This window comes from Acinonyx jubatus, chromosome B3 (assembly GCF_027475565.1).
Source record: "Acinonyx jubatus isolate Ajub_Pintada_27869175 chromosome B3, VMU_Ajub_asm_v1.0, whole genome shotgun sequence".
NCBI classification, from domain to species: domain Eukaryota; kingdom Metazoa; phylum Chordata; class Mammalia; order Carnivora; family Felidae; genus Acinonyx; species Acinonyx jubatus.
In genome coordinates this window covers 61,652,091-61,666,589 of record NC_069386.1, presented here as the reverse complement: position 1 = coordinate 61,666,589, position 14,499 = coordinate 61,652,091, and the positions used below count along the sequence as shown (strand labels likewise).

General features: G+C 38.6%; 1 protein-coding gene across 2 annotated transcripts in view; it reads left to right on the top strand.

Moving 5' to 3' along the window:
- The first annotated feature begins 400 nt into the window (after positions 1–400).
- BUB1B (BUB1 mitotic checkpoint serine/threonine kinase B) overlaps positions 401–14,499 on the top strand; it is a 49,578-nt gene continuing 35,479 nt past the window's right edge. The window contains exons 1-4 of one of the 2 annotated variants that reach the window (XM_015064934.3): positions 401–664; positions 3,172–3,318; positions 10,021–10,080; positions 10,507–10,651. In XM_015064934.3, the coding sequence (XP_014920420.2) occupies positions 630–664; positions 3,172–3,318; positions 10,021–10,080; positions 10,507–10,651 (387 nt within the window). In that variant the 5' untranslated portion in view covers positions 401–629. The remainder of the gene's footprint in view (positions 665–3,171; positions 3,319–10,020; positions 10,081–10,506; positions 10,652–14,499) is intronic. The other variant, XM_053224167.1, reaches the window with a different exon arrangement.

Genomic DNA, 14,499 nt, shown 5'->3' with positions numbered 1-14,499 from the left:
TGGTACAATTTTTACAGAACTGGAGTTCAGCTTTTCTGAATTCAAAGGTTAGGCACGAAACAGCTGGGTCAGAGCTCCCTAAGCTGTGGACATATGAGCAACTTGAGTCGGACAGCAAGGGTGATCACAGCCTGGCCAGCCACCTAAGAAGAGTCTAGCCAAGTGCAAGCACTCAAAGATATCTCTCTGCTCAAAACATCAAAGAAATTCTGGTGCTTGAAGTGTCCCTCGCTCGGTTCAGAAACTGGCTTTACAGCGCTCGCAGACAATTTATACCGCCTCTACCTGCGCGGACTGAGCAGCCACAGACTCCCCGGAAACTACAACTCCCATTGTGCATGGCGACTGCGTGGACTAAACCCGGGCTAAACTACAAGCCCCAGAATTCCTTGGGAGAAAGACGCGAGTACGAAAGGACGGAGGGGCGTATTCACGTCGTCCGCGCGGGACCGTTAAATTTGAAACTTGGAGGGTTTGAGGTGGCTGCTTTGCGAAGGAGTCAAGTGCACCCTTTTGTCCTTCTTGTCTCTTCATTATCTCTAAGGGCAGGTTGCAGAAGGAAGCCCAGGCGTTCTGCGGCCCTGAGAAAAGGCTTCCGGCAGGACGAGGGCCTGAACCCGGAATGCAGGATGGCGGCGATGAAGAAGGAAGGGGGTGCTCTGAGGTAGGTACGCGAGAAGGGCTGCCGGGAGCTGGGCCTGCGAGACCCGAGGGTGCCTAGTCGGTGTCAGAGGCCCGACTGGAGCCTCCTTCCTGATGGAGTCGCAAGGGGTGGATGTGAAGCCGCGGTAAAACCTCAGTGGGGTGAGGGCACGTGAGAACCCCGCTGCACCCAGCTTCAAAGCTAAGGTGGCTGTGCGACCCCAGTGGTACAAGGAACTTGGAATTTGTAGTGTGGTCTGTGTCTCTCAGCTCAGACGTTTGCTAGCTCTTTGACCTTGGACTTGTCTTAATATGGAAAATGCTGGCGAATTCAAAGTATCTGTGAAATTAACTGCCTCCAAATAGGTGCCCAACAAGTGGTAGGTGCTTCCATGTCAATGGCATGGTCAGAAATCTAAAAAGCCCTTCCTTGCATGCTTGCTGCTTTTCCTTATTTAAATATATATCAGTTCTTCCAGGTTGGAATTCTGTATGCGTTTTCGTTATGGGGTCCACAATACTTAGATAAATGCCATATGGAGTGTTCTTTAACTCATGCAACAAATACTTATTGACCACCTACTAAGCGCTAGTATGGCAAATAAACAAAAAACACAAAAACCCCTGCCCTTGTGAAATTTAAGTTCTGAGGTGGGAGCAACAGACAATAACCAAGATCAATAAACTAAAAGATAGATGGTCAGTCCTAGAAGAACTAAAATGGTGGGGAGTAGGGGGGTTGGTGCAATTTTAGATAGTTTTGAACAGGAGTCTCACTAAGAAAGTCTCATTTGGGTCAAGACTTGAAGGGAACTCAAGAGCTAGTCATGCGTGCATCTGGGGGGAAGTACAGAGATTTGGAGGGTGAGGGTTGGGGGAGGGAGCAGCACCTGGCAAGTGTAGCTGGAGCCAAGTGAGCCAGGAGAGTACAAGGTGAAGGTGACGATGCAGGCATTCTAAGGACTAGGCTTTTACTCAGGTTTGAAAGTCACTGGAAGGTTTTGAGCAGAGGAAAGTCATGATCTGATATGGATTTAAATAGGATTGTGGGCTGCAGTGTTGAAAAGACTTAAGGCAGAAAAGGATGAAAGCAGGGAGACCAGTTAAGAGGTTATTGAAATAATCCAGGCAAGAAAAGATGGTAACTTGAGCCAGACTAGAGACAGTGGAGATGAGAGGTTGGTTCCTGGATCTGTTTTGAAGGTAGAGCCAACAGGATTTGCTGACTGACTGGAGGTAGGGTGGTAGTGAGAGGGGCGTTAAGGGTGGCACTGAGATTTTTGGCTTGTGTGACTGGAAAAATGAAAGTGCCATTTATTTGAGATGAAGGAAGACTGTGGGAGGAGCAGGTCTGGGAAGAGACAAGAGCAGGAAGGGATGGGAGCAGTCCCAGCTCAGTTTGGGACATTAGTTGAGATAGTTTAATTGCTATTTCACGATCAAGAGAAGAATTTCAGATGAACTCGGCAAACATTTATTCAGTGCTTACTAGCGTCAGATCCTATATTAGACCATGGGGATAGAAAACTAAATGATGTGCTGGGGTGCTTGGATGGCTCAGTCAATTAAGGGTCCAACCTCAGCTCAGGTCACAATCTCAGGTTCGTGAGTTTGAGCCCCACATCCAGCTTTCTGCTCTCAGCACAGAGCCTGCTTCAGCTCCTCTGTCCCCTTCTCCCTCCCCTGCTTGCACTCTTTCTCTCTGTCTCAAACAAACAACAACAAATCAACAAAATGGCACAGCCCTTACATTTATAGGAGTCACACAATATAGTTAAAAAGTTGTGAGTAGTTACATCCTAAATTATTAATCACTCACAGTTTACTTTCTTTAGTTCTCATCTAGATTGAGGTCACACATAACTTTCACTTTATTTTGAGGATTAGTTCCTGTTTCTCAGTTTTAAACTCAGAGATGATGTCCCAGAGCCAGAAGTGGGCTTCTATCTGACAATTGCAGAGCTCTGAAGTTCAGAGCACATACCCCCTATGGTGATTGCCTTCAAAAAACTTGTGGGAATTTCCCCATCAACAGGCTTAACAGAATTGGAGTGGTGGGGACCAGTTGTGATCACTAAATTGTATCTTTGTCCCCTCTCTGGGAAATACATATTCATTCCAGTTTCAGTTTTAAGCCATCAGTTGAAACATGGGGTGTTAGTCCAACAAACTATTTGCTAACTTTAAATGGGATGATGCATTAGTGGTAAGCATAGAACTGCTTTTTATCTACCTTGCCAAATTTATAATTTTTTCCCCTTCTTTTCTTCCTGGCTTAAACTTTACTCTTATAACTGTCCACAGTATCCTAGTCACATTCTCTTTTCCGTTAGGCAATATTACAGCCATAAACTTGGAAACCAGGTCATAGAAAGGCTCAGAAGCTTAGGAGTATAAGAACACTACTAATGTGCCAGCCCACCATGTTCAGCTCAAAGATCATGAATAATCACTTATCTGAAAGCATTTATAATAATCTAGTGATACAATAATGCGTTATTAGTATTGCTTTTGTTTCTCTCTTGACAGTGAAGCCATGTCTTTGGAGGGAGATGAGTGGGAGCTGAGTAAAGAAAATGTCCAACCCTTAAGGCAGGGGCGGATCATGTCTACGCTTCAAGGAGCATTGGCGCAGCAAGAATCTGCCTGTAACACTACTCTTCAGCAACAGAAACGGTGTGTAGAACGGTTTGGGGTGAACCTGTCATCATTCATCCCTAACTGTGGTTAGTAATGTAGGTGTGGATCCATGCAGATTGGCATAAGGAGTACTTTTCAAAGTTGATAGTGTGAGAATCTGTTCTCCACCTGCTTTTTCATCACACAACAGCTATCTAAAGATCTCCCTGAGTGTGATTACAAACAAGAGTATAGGATTTCATTTCATTATGTTATGGAGCAGCCAAACTTTTGTATCAGTAGAAGTACATCTTGGGGCGTCTGGGTGGCTCAGTTGGTTAAGCTTCTGACTCTTGGTTTTAGCTAAGGTCATGATCTCGAGGTTCATGAGATTGTGCCCCACTCACTTTGGGCTCTGTGCTGACAGTGTGGAGCCTGCTTGGGATTCTCTGTCTCCCTCCCTGTCTCTGTCTCTCCCCTGTTCTCTCTCTCTCTCAAAATAAATAAATTAACTTAAAAAAAAAAAAATACATCTTGAGGCACCTGGGTGGCTCAGTCGTTTAAGTGTCAACTCTTGGTTTCGGCTCAGGTCATGATCTCACAGTTCGTGAGTTTGAGTCCCGCATCGGGCTTCATGCTGATAGTGTGGAGCCTGCTTGGGATTCTCTATCTCCCTCTCTCTCTCTGCCTCTCCCCTGCTTGCTGTCTCTGTCTCTCTCAAAAAATATATTAAAAAAGATTTTTTTTTAAATAAAATAAAATGATAGATCTTATACAGGGGACAATGAGAAGCAAAGTAAAGCAAGTATCATATTACAGTGTTTACCAAAAGTATCATGTCATTCTGGATCCCTAAATAGAATTAACTCTTTAATAATAACCAGTTAGAGAAATCGCTTCCTTGGATTTTGAGTACTCAGAGAGAGGGGATCTGCTATCTTGTATGTATACTCAATTTTTAACTTTCTAGGAAAGTATTTTTGAGAATGTGCCAAAAAAGAAATAGTGACCTCCAAAGAAAAATATAAACCTGAAAGAAATTAAATTTATACTAGAAAGTGTCTCATTGATGATTTAATAAACTCTGAAAAAAGAAAAGCCAAAAAATACTACAGTTGGACAGCACAGGGGTTAGGGGCACCGACTCCCCAAGCAGTAGAAAATCCATTTGTAACTTTCAACTCCCCCCAAATTTATTAAAAGCCTACTGTTGGGGCATCTGGGTGGTTCAGTCAGTTAAGCATCTGACTTTTGATTTTGGCTCAGGTCATGATCTCACTGTTAGTGGAATTGAGCCCCACATCAGGCTCTTTACTATCAGTGCAGAGCCTGCTTGGGATTCTCTCTCTCTCTCACTCTCTGCCCTTCCCCCTCCCCACCCCCAAAATAAATAAGTAAACTTAAAAAAAAATAAAATAAAATAAAAGCCTACTGTTGACTGGAAGCTTTACTGATACATAACATAAACAGTTAACACATATTTTGTATATGTATTATATACTATACTACAATAAAGTAAACTACAGAAAAGAGTATGTTGTTAAGAAAATCAGAAAGAAGAGAAAATATATTTATAGAACTATATACTATTTACTTGGAAAACATCTCCATATAAATAAACCCACATAGTTCAAACCCATGTGGTTCAAGGGTCAACTGTACTGCATTATTCAAATGGACCTATAGAACTTACTTTCCTAAATAAGCTTTTTTCAAAAAAGTGAACTAAAGTATCCTTTCCTACCTTGAATCTCTGACAAAAAAATTTCGCCATCATAGTCAAGTTTTCATAAATTTGGGGTTATAATGTAATGAATGTCCTCGTTCATCTCATTGGATCTTTAAAAGTATCAAAAGATTATGGTGTTGTATTGTTAACTCTTCTTCCTGGTTTCTGTGATATTGTACTAGTGTTTCCACTTCTCCAACCTTCCTTTTTTCTTATTGGCTTCCTATTGCATTTTACCTAAGTCTTTTGTTCATTGCCCTGTGTGTCCTTACATATTCACATTTTCCGGGATTGTTTAACAGCTATTTACATCTCTTATTTGCCTTCTAAATGTCTTTTTATCTACTCGTAACATATAATCGCTAATGTATTAAATACTGAATCACTTCTCTTATAAATGATCTTCCTTCTTCTACTCCATTTTGGTTAATGGTACCAAAACTCACTTGAATGATCTTACTCATTGCCCTCTCATCCAAATTATATTTAGTCAGTTTCTCAGGTCTGGGATTTTTTTTTTTCTTAAAGTATAATTTACATGCTGTGAATGCTCAGATTGCTCAGATTTTTAAGTGTACCATTTAATCAGTTTTGACATGCACTTCAACCCACAGAACATTATTACCTCTGAAAGTTCTCTCATGCCCATTTCCAATCAGTGTTCTTCCTCTCCCCCATGAAGAAACCAATGATCAGATTTCTGTCATCATAGATGATAGAATAAGCATCATTTGATGCTTATTCTAGAAGCTTACGTAAATGAGGTCATACATTTCTTTCACTCAGCATGTTTTATTAGGCTTTTCCATGTTGCATGTATCAGATTGTTCCTTTTTATTACTGAGTAGTGTTTCATTTGTTTATCCATTTATTAATTGATGGACATTCGATTCTTTACAGTTTTGTGCTTCATGAATAAAACTACTGGGGACATTCTTGTACAAGGATTTTTGTGGACATAGATTTTCATTTCTCTTACAACTGTTGGGGGGTGCTTGGGCGGCTCAGTCGTTTAAGAGTCCGACTTTGGCTCAGGTCATGATCTCGCAGTTTGTGAGTTCAAGCCCCTCATCAGGCTTGCTACTGTCAGCACAGAGCCTGCTTCAGATCCTCTGTCCCTCTCCCCCCTGCCCCCCTGCCCCTTCCCTGCATGCAGCTCTCTCAAAAATAAACATTAAAAAAAAAAAAGAACAGAACTGAAACTGATGGGTCATATAAATATGTTTAACTTTTTGGGGCACCTGGGTTTCTCAGCTGGTTAAGCATTGGACTTCGGCTCAGGTCATAATCTGGAGGTTCATGGGTTTGAGCCCCACATCAGGCTCTGCGCTGACAGCATGGAGCCTGCTTGGGAGTCTCTCTCTCTCTCTGTCCCTCCCCCATATGCCTGCACTCTCACTCTCAAAAATAAGCTTAAAAAATAAAATGAATGTATAACTTTTTAAGAAACTGGCAGTTTTCCAAAGAGTTTATAACATTTTACACTTCTGTCAGCTATGTATGAGAGTTTGCCTTCTCCAAATCTACTTCAGTATTTGGTGGTGCCAGTCTTTCATTTTAGCCATTTTGGTGGGTATGTAATAATATTATGGTTTTACTTGTGATTTCCCTGGTGATTAATGATGGTGAGCACTTTTTCTCATGGTTACTGACCTTTTTTTTTTTATTAATAGATCATAGATTTTACTCTTTTTTTCTTTCTTTCTAGAGAGTGCATGCATGACTGGGGGAGAGGGGCAGAGGGAAAGAGAGAGAGATGCTTAAGCTCTACACTGAGCATGGAGCCTGACACAGGGGCTCGATCCCACAACACTGGGATCCTGACCCGAATCGAAATTAAGAGTCTGACGTTCAACCAACTGAGCCACCCAGGCACCCCAGTTATTGGCCTTTTAAATCTCTTTTGTGGTGTATTTGTTCAGACATTCTGCCCAGTTTTAAAGTTGGATTGCAGGAGACCTTTACATAGTCTGTGTACAAGACTTTTATCAAATAATGTGTTGTAAACATTTTCTTCCAGTTCATGGTTGCCTGTTTTCTCAGTGGTGTTTTTTGATGAGCAGACATTTTTCATTTTGATTAAGCTTAATGAATTAGTTTTTCTTTTATGGTTAGTGCTTTTTTGTGTCTTTAGATCTTTGCAAAGATCCAAAGTTGCAAAGATACTCTCCTGTGTTTTCTTCTAGTAGCTTTATTGTTTCACCTTTTATGTTTCAGTCTATGATTCATCTTAAATTTATCCTTGTGTACACTGTAAGGCTGGAAAAGTTCTTTCTGCCCACCCCCCACCCCCCAATATGGATTTCTAGTTGTTCTGCCTCCATTTGTTGAAGAGATTTTTTTTCTTTTTCCCCACTGAACTGGTTTGGGGCCCTTGTGAAAAAGAAATCATTTGACTGTATGTGTGTGGATATTTCTGGACTGTATTCTCTTCCATTGATCTAATTGCTTATCCTTTCACCAATTACATATTGTCTTGATTAGCTTTATATAGTAAATCTTGACTTAGGGTAGAGTGAGTTCTCCAATTTTTGTTGTTCTTTGTTAAATTTGTTTTGACTATTTTAGGTCCTTTGCTTTCCAAACAAATTTTAAAATCTTGTCAGTTTTAAGAACAGAGCCTTGTAAGATTTTGGTTGGATTGCATTGCATCTATAGAGAAATTTGGAGGGTTGCTGATATTTATCAGTAGTGTCTTAGATTTTATTTTTTCACCATTTCGGCAGGTAATCCTGTCATCGTGTCATACTTAAATTACCATATTAGCTTCATAATTGTAGTTCCTTATATAAATTCTTTTATTCCTGAAATGTTACTTAATTGATCTTTTTGAAGTCTTTACTTATCATATTTAAGATATTCTCCAATTATTTTTTTTTAATGTTTATTTTTATTTTTGAGAAAGAGAGAGAGTGTGGGAGAGGCAGGGAGAGAGGGAGACACAGAATCCGAAGGAGGCTCCAGGCTCCGAGCTGTCATCACAGAGCTGGACATGGGGCTTGAACCCACAAACCACAAGATCATGACCTGAACTGAGGTCGGATGCTTAACTGACTGAGCCACCCAGGCACCCCAAGATATTCTCCAATTAAGGAGTCAGTAGTAGCTTGAGCAGATGGAACCCAAAGTCTTTATTTTTAATGTTTTTTTTTTTTTTTTTTAAGGTAATCTGTGTGCCTAACAAGGGGCTTGAACTCACAACGTTGAGATAAAGTGTTGCATGCTCTTTCAACTGAGCCAGCCAGGCACCCAAAGTCTTTAAATTTACATTTAAAGCATGCCCTTCTTACTTCTCCAGATATCTCCACTTATTCACAATACTGTCTTATAGCTCAGTTTCCTCTTGATAAACTCTCCCACTTTTACAACTTTATTCAATGCTGATTTCTTGGAAAACTCCACTTTTCTTTGAAATTTTATGGTTCCTTCAGAGTCCCACCTTCTGATGCTGCTTCTGTGATACCTCCTTTTGCTTCTCAAAGGCTTTACTTTCCATTCTTGGCAACTGTAATATACTATACCACTTTGTATTGTGGGTTAATTTTTCATTTGTATACTTTGTCTTTTATTTTTAATGTTTGTTTATTTTTGAGAGACAGAGAGAGAGAGGGAGACAGAGAATCCGAAGCAGGCTCCACGCCTTTAGTGCAAAGCCCAAAGTGGACCCACGAACTGTGAGATCATGACCTGAGCCAGAGTCGGATGCTCAACCAACTGAGCCACGCAGGCGCCCCATACTTTGTCTTTCTTATTGGAGTATAAATTCCTTTGTGTCATGAACTATTTTGTAATTCTGACATAACCCTTTATACAGCTATTATTGATGAAACATTTATCTAAAGTGTGGTTTATTACCTAGTACCTCCCTCTGTTCTAACTGGTCAGTCTTAACTTAATCTTAGCCCTGCCTTTCCCAGCTCTTTACAAAGTAAAATTTTACGCTTTCTTTGAAGCACTCCCCAAAGTACATATTGGTATTATTCTTCTCTGACTGATGTTACCCATGGAATTTTACTTTAAAATTCTTACTTCTATGTTTGTGTGTGTGTGTATGTTTAGTTCAATACTACCATATACATATAAAATAATAGCTCTCATTTATTGAGTACTTATTCTGTCTAAGCACTTTATACTAAGAGTAATCAACCTAATAAGATAGATAGTTGCTACAGTAGTCCTGCCTTTTCTGTGGTTGCACTTTCCTCAGTTTCACTTACTCACTATCAACTGCAGTCCAGAATCCGATGACCCTCCTGACATATTGTCAGAGTCAGTAGTAGTCTAATGCTACATTACGGTGCCTACATCATTACCCTCACTTCATCTCATGATGTTGGCATTTTATCATCTCACATCCTCACAGGAAGAAGATGAAAGATGAGCATAGTAACAGTAAGATATTTTGAGAGAGAAACCACATTCACATAACTCTTATTATAGTATATTGTTGTAGTTGTTCTATTTTGTTATTGTTGTTGTTAATCCCTTACGATGCCTAATTTATAAATTGAACTTATTCATAGGTATGTGTGTACAGGAATGAAACAAAATATATGTAGGTTTTGAAAGTATCCTGGATTTCAGGCATCCATTGGGTATCTTGGAAAGTATCCCCCTACACAGAAAGGGGGGGGGGGGTTTCTGTATTATTATCCCCATTTTACAGATGAAGAGACTGAAAATAGAATTTAAACAGCTTGTTTATTGTCACTCTGCTAGTGATGAGTGGAGCTGCATTTGAACCTGGGGAGTCTTGTTCCAGAGCTTTACTGCTGTGTAATTCTGTTTTTTGATATGTTGTCCTAGAATTTGTTTACCTAATTTCTACATGTTTTGTCCCTCCTGTTTTGTTATCTGGCAGAATCTTGACGATTTCTATTTTTCTTTCTATTTAACAAAGCCTCAAACTCCAGTGCAGTTATTTGAATTGATATTAAACACTTAAAAAATTTAATAAAAATGGAGGTGTGACATATTTATTTGGCTGTTCTTGCTATTGCTTATGCTAACATTTTCTGTTTAAATTTCAGGGCATTTGAATCTGAAATTCGATTTTACACTGGAAATGATCCTCTGGATGTTTGGGATAGGTGGGTCTTTTTTATTTAACAAGGGCAATAGAAACTTAACAAATGAGTCCTTATGACCATACTTCTCAAATTAGGGTATACAGAAGTATGTCAGAGTACAAAGTGGTGTCTTGGGGACATGGAAAGACAGAATAATCATAGTGTTTCTTCTTGAGGTGTTCAGGACTGAAGAAATTTCAACTTTGTGGCAGGCGGCTGAGAGCTACACCCTTTTTATCCCCGTCGTCTTTATTTCCCAGAGGTATATGTTAGCAATATTTGGTAAAGCTTGAGGGATATAGACTTAGGAGATGACATTGAGGACCTCTAAATAAACATACTTCCAATATATTAGATATTTCTGCCTAAGAAAGTCAAGAATGGGTCTTGGTGCAAGAACAAAAGTACACATTAAACTTTAAAATTATTTTTTTCCTTTCCATTCAGGTATATTAACTGGACAGAGCAGAACTATCCTCAGGGGGGGAAAGAGAGTAATATGTCAACATTATTAGAAAGAGCTGTTGAAGCACTACAAGGAGAAAAACAATACTATAATGATCCTCGATTTCTTAGTCTGTGGCTCAAATTGGTAAGTCGTTCCTCAAGTGCCATCTGAGTTTAAAATATTAAACCAAGAGGGGCTCCTGGGTGGCTTAGTCGGTTAAGCAGCCTACTTCAGCTCAGGTCATGATCCCGCAGTTTGTGGGTTTGAGCCCCGCGTCAGGCTCTATGCTGACAGCTCGGAGCCTGCAGCCTGCTTCAGATTCTGTTCCTCCCTCTCTCTCTCTGCCCCGCCCCCATTCACACTCTGTCTCTCTCTGTCTCTCAAAAATGAATAAATATTAAAAGAAATTTTAAAAAATAAAATATTAAACCAAGAGATTTTTTTCTAGAGCTGTTTGGTACACACCAAAAAATGGCAACACTCGAGCCATTTAATAGATACTAAACATTTAGTAAAATACTCAATGTTTGTTAAATTGGCTCTATTTAAAGATAGATTTTAATGTAAGGGTTTTTTACCCCTTTAAAAGTGATCATAGGGCCATGCAACTGTGCTGGGGGGGAGGGTGTGTAGGAGCCAACACATGGCAGTAGCATGATTGTTTGGGAACAAGTTTTTGTAGGTGATTCTGGTATTCCTTTGTCTCCTTTTTGAGAATCATTACCATAAAAAGGTAAATGTTTTTTATGGAGTATATTGCTGCATCCAAAAATATCTGCCTGACCACTTTGTACTGTCTCATTTGACATGTAGTTCTTTTATCTAGAAAATTTTTTTATGAAAGCATCTTCAAATAAAATAATGATGTGGGTTTCCTAGGTATTTACTTCATTGATTTTATCCTAAAAGAGATTAGAATAAGTGATAAATATTTAGACTAGAATGTTAGATAATAGATAACTAGATAATGGATTATTAGATACTTATAAAAATAAATTATTAAAAATTAAAAATAGGGAAAAAATTAAAATAAATAAATAAAGAAATATAAATATAAATTAAAAAATAGGGGGCCACCTGGGTGGCTCAGTCAGTTGAGCATCTGGCTTTTGATGTTGGCTCAGGTCATGATCTTGTGGTTTGTGGGTTCGAGCCCCACATGCGGCTCTGATTGATAGCATGGGGCCTGCTTGGGATTCTCTCTCTCCCTGCCTCTCTGCCCCTCCTCTTCTTGTGCATGGACTCTCTCAAAATAAATAAATAAACTTAAATAAATAAAAATAAAAAATAGGCATGGCTCAGTCAGTTGAGATCTGACTCTTGATTTCAGCTCAGGTCATGATCCTAGGGTCATGGGAACGAGCCTCATGTCAGGCTTCATGCTGAGCATGAAGTCTGCTTAAGATTCTCTCTCTCTCTCTCTCTCTCTCTCTCTCTCTCTCTCTCTCTCTCTCTTTCTCTCTTTCTCTCTCACTGTTCCCCTCTCCCACTTGTGCATTCTCTCTACAAAAAATAATAATAATAAAAATCTATAAAAATAGATAATTCTATAACACTAAATATTTCAAAAGAATATTTACAACAAGCATTATAATATAAAACACTGACATTTAAAATTGATAAAATTTCTGGCTAAAACATATCTCTTGAGAGCTTATCTTAAACTTCAAATAGGGACTCCTAGGTGGCTCAGTAGGTTAAGCATCTTCCACTTGTGCTCTATCTCTCTCTCTCTCTCAAAAATAAATAAACATTAAAAAAAAAAAAAAAAAAGTTCAGGGGCACCTGGATGTCTCAGTTGGTTAAGCATCCGACTTCAGCTCAGGTCATGACCTGCTGTTCCCAAGTTCAAGCCCTGCACTGGGCTCTGTGCTGACAGCTCAGAGCCTGGAGCCTGTTTCAGATTCTGTGTCTTCCTCTCTCCCTCTCTGCCCCTCCCCACTTGCACTGTGTCTCTTCCTCTCAAAAATAAACACTAAAAAGAAATGTAAAAAAAAAACCTTCAAATATTACTAATAAAGGAAGTTAGGTAAATCCTGAAGGCATACCTATCTTGGTTTCTGTAGGACATTTGACATATTTTGGCGTCATTATTGACAAGTTGGAGAAATTATCTTAGAACTATCAGTGATAGGAATTTATGACAAAGGATGATATCCAAAGAATGCTAAACAGATTTGTTAGCATGGGGACTATGGTCCCTGGTAGCATGCTGATGGATTTTGTTTTTCATTCTATCCTATATAATACTCTTAACTTATATAATGTTCTTATGTGTGTTTTATTAAATGTTTGGACTAGATAAACCTCTAAAGTAACTCTTAATCCTAGGATTCTATGATTATATTTACTTGGAACTATTAAAAGTAACAATTGGAATAATTTTTCTGTTCGTAAATGCTAAACTGGTGCTGGTACTAAAGAGTAATGACATTGTCATAACATAAACAGCATAGTCTAGACCAGTGCTACTGAAAGAATGGTCCGTGGAGTGTTCAAGATAAAAGTTCCGAATAAGCATTTAGAGGTTTGGTTAACAAATTTGACATTACCACAACATCCAAACACATCATCATTTTTTTAGTGACTTCTATTTCTATTGTAATTTTTAAAAATACCAGTCAACAATGGAATGGAAACTTTAAACACACACACACCGAAACTGGCCCCTTTACCACAGGCAGTCTAGTCTGAGAAGTACTGGTCTAGACACCCCTCATATTCAAATGATCAGCAATAATTGGAACATAGTAGATAGTTAGCAAGCATATTAATCTATTTTGCTGTTTTTATTTTTTCCCTTATGGTCAAGAGGAGTAACAGTTGGGTTCTTCGCTCTACTCCTTTCTTTTGCTTTGCAGAAAACTTTCTCCACTCCAAGAGTTATTTTTATAAGGAATGACTACAATCTAAGGAAAAATTTGTTCTTAGAAAATATCCAGGATTTTGAGTTAAAAGTATAAAATTGTTTTAGTTGGCTTGTTAGGGGTTACCAAAAAGAGTTATTTAACTTTTGGATATATTAATCTAACCATGTGGTCCTTTTATTTATGTTATTTCTTAAGTGATCTCATTCAGCACTCTGGAATAACCTGATCTTTACTGGCTGTTTTATGCTGAACCAGAGCTATTCAGAAAGCCATTAACAAGTGCAGTCAATGTTAACCTTTATTTATGTAGTAACAGATATCAAGGACCAGATCTGATACTGATAACATATTCAGAATTATAACTTTGCTTGAATCACCATCACATATGGGAAAACATCACTAATTGGGATAAGCAGAGAACTCCATTTACTGACTTACTACAAAATTAAACTATGAAATATTAATTGTTTTTGTCAAAGATATAAGTGGAGCATTTCATTTATTCAACCTTTTTCTACCAGACCCTGGTTAGGAACTGGAGATATAGTGGATAGCAATGTTTTGTGCCTTTGTGGAGCCTACTTTATTGGGAAAGACAGATGTTAAGCATTTAATTGTCACAAAAGAGAAAGAGAAGTATCGAGTTGTGTAGAAGGGAATACATAGAATGAGGACTTAACCTAGGCCAGACAATCAGGAGAGATGAGAGAAACTATATTTAGTAAATAAACAGGAGAAAATGTTAGCCTCCTTAGTAGTATAAGAACTCCTAATTAGAACACTGAAATGCCATTTTTATATGAAATTAGAAACTTAAAATAGGTATTTTCTGTGAAATTAGTATTTTGGAATAATTACTAGCATTTTAAATTTGTATAACCCTTTTAGAAAGCAATTTGCTACTTTTTAACATAGTTCTACTTCTAGAAATTTATCTTAAGGGAATAATATAAAACATGAAAGGTGGTGTGCATGAAGATATTTGTTACAGGGGTACCCGGTGGGTGTGGGGGCTCAGTCAGTTAAGCCTCTGACTCTTTAAAAAAAATTTTTTTTTAACGTTTATTTATTTTTGAGATAGAGAGAGAGACAGAGCATGAATGGGGGAGGGTCAGAGAGAGG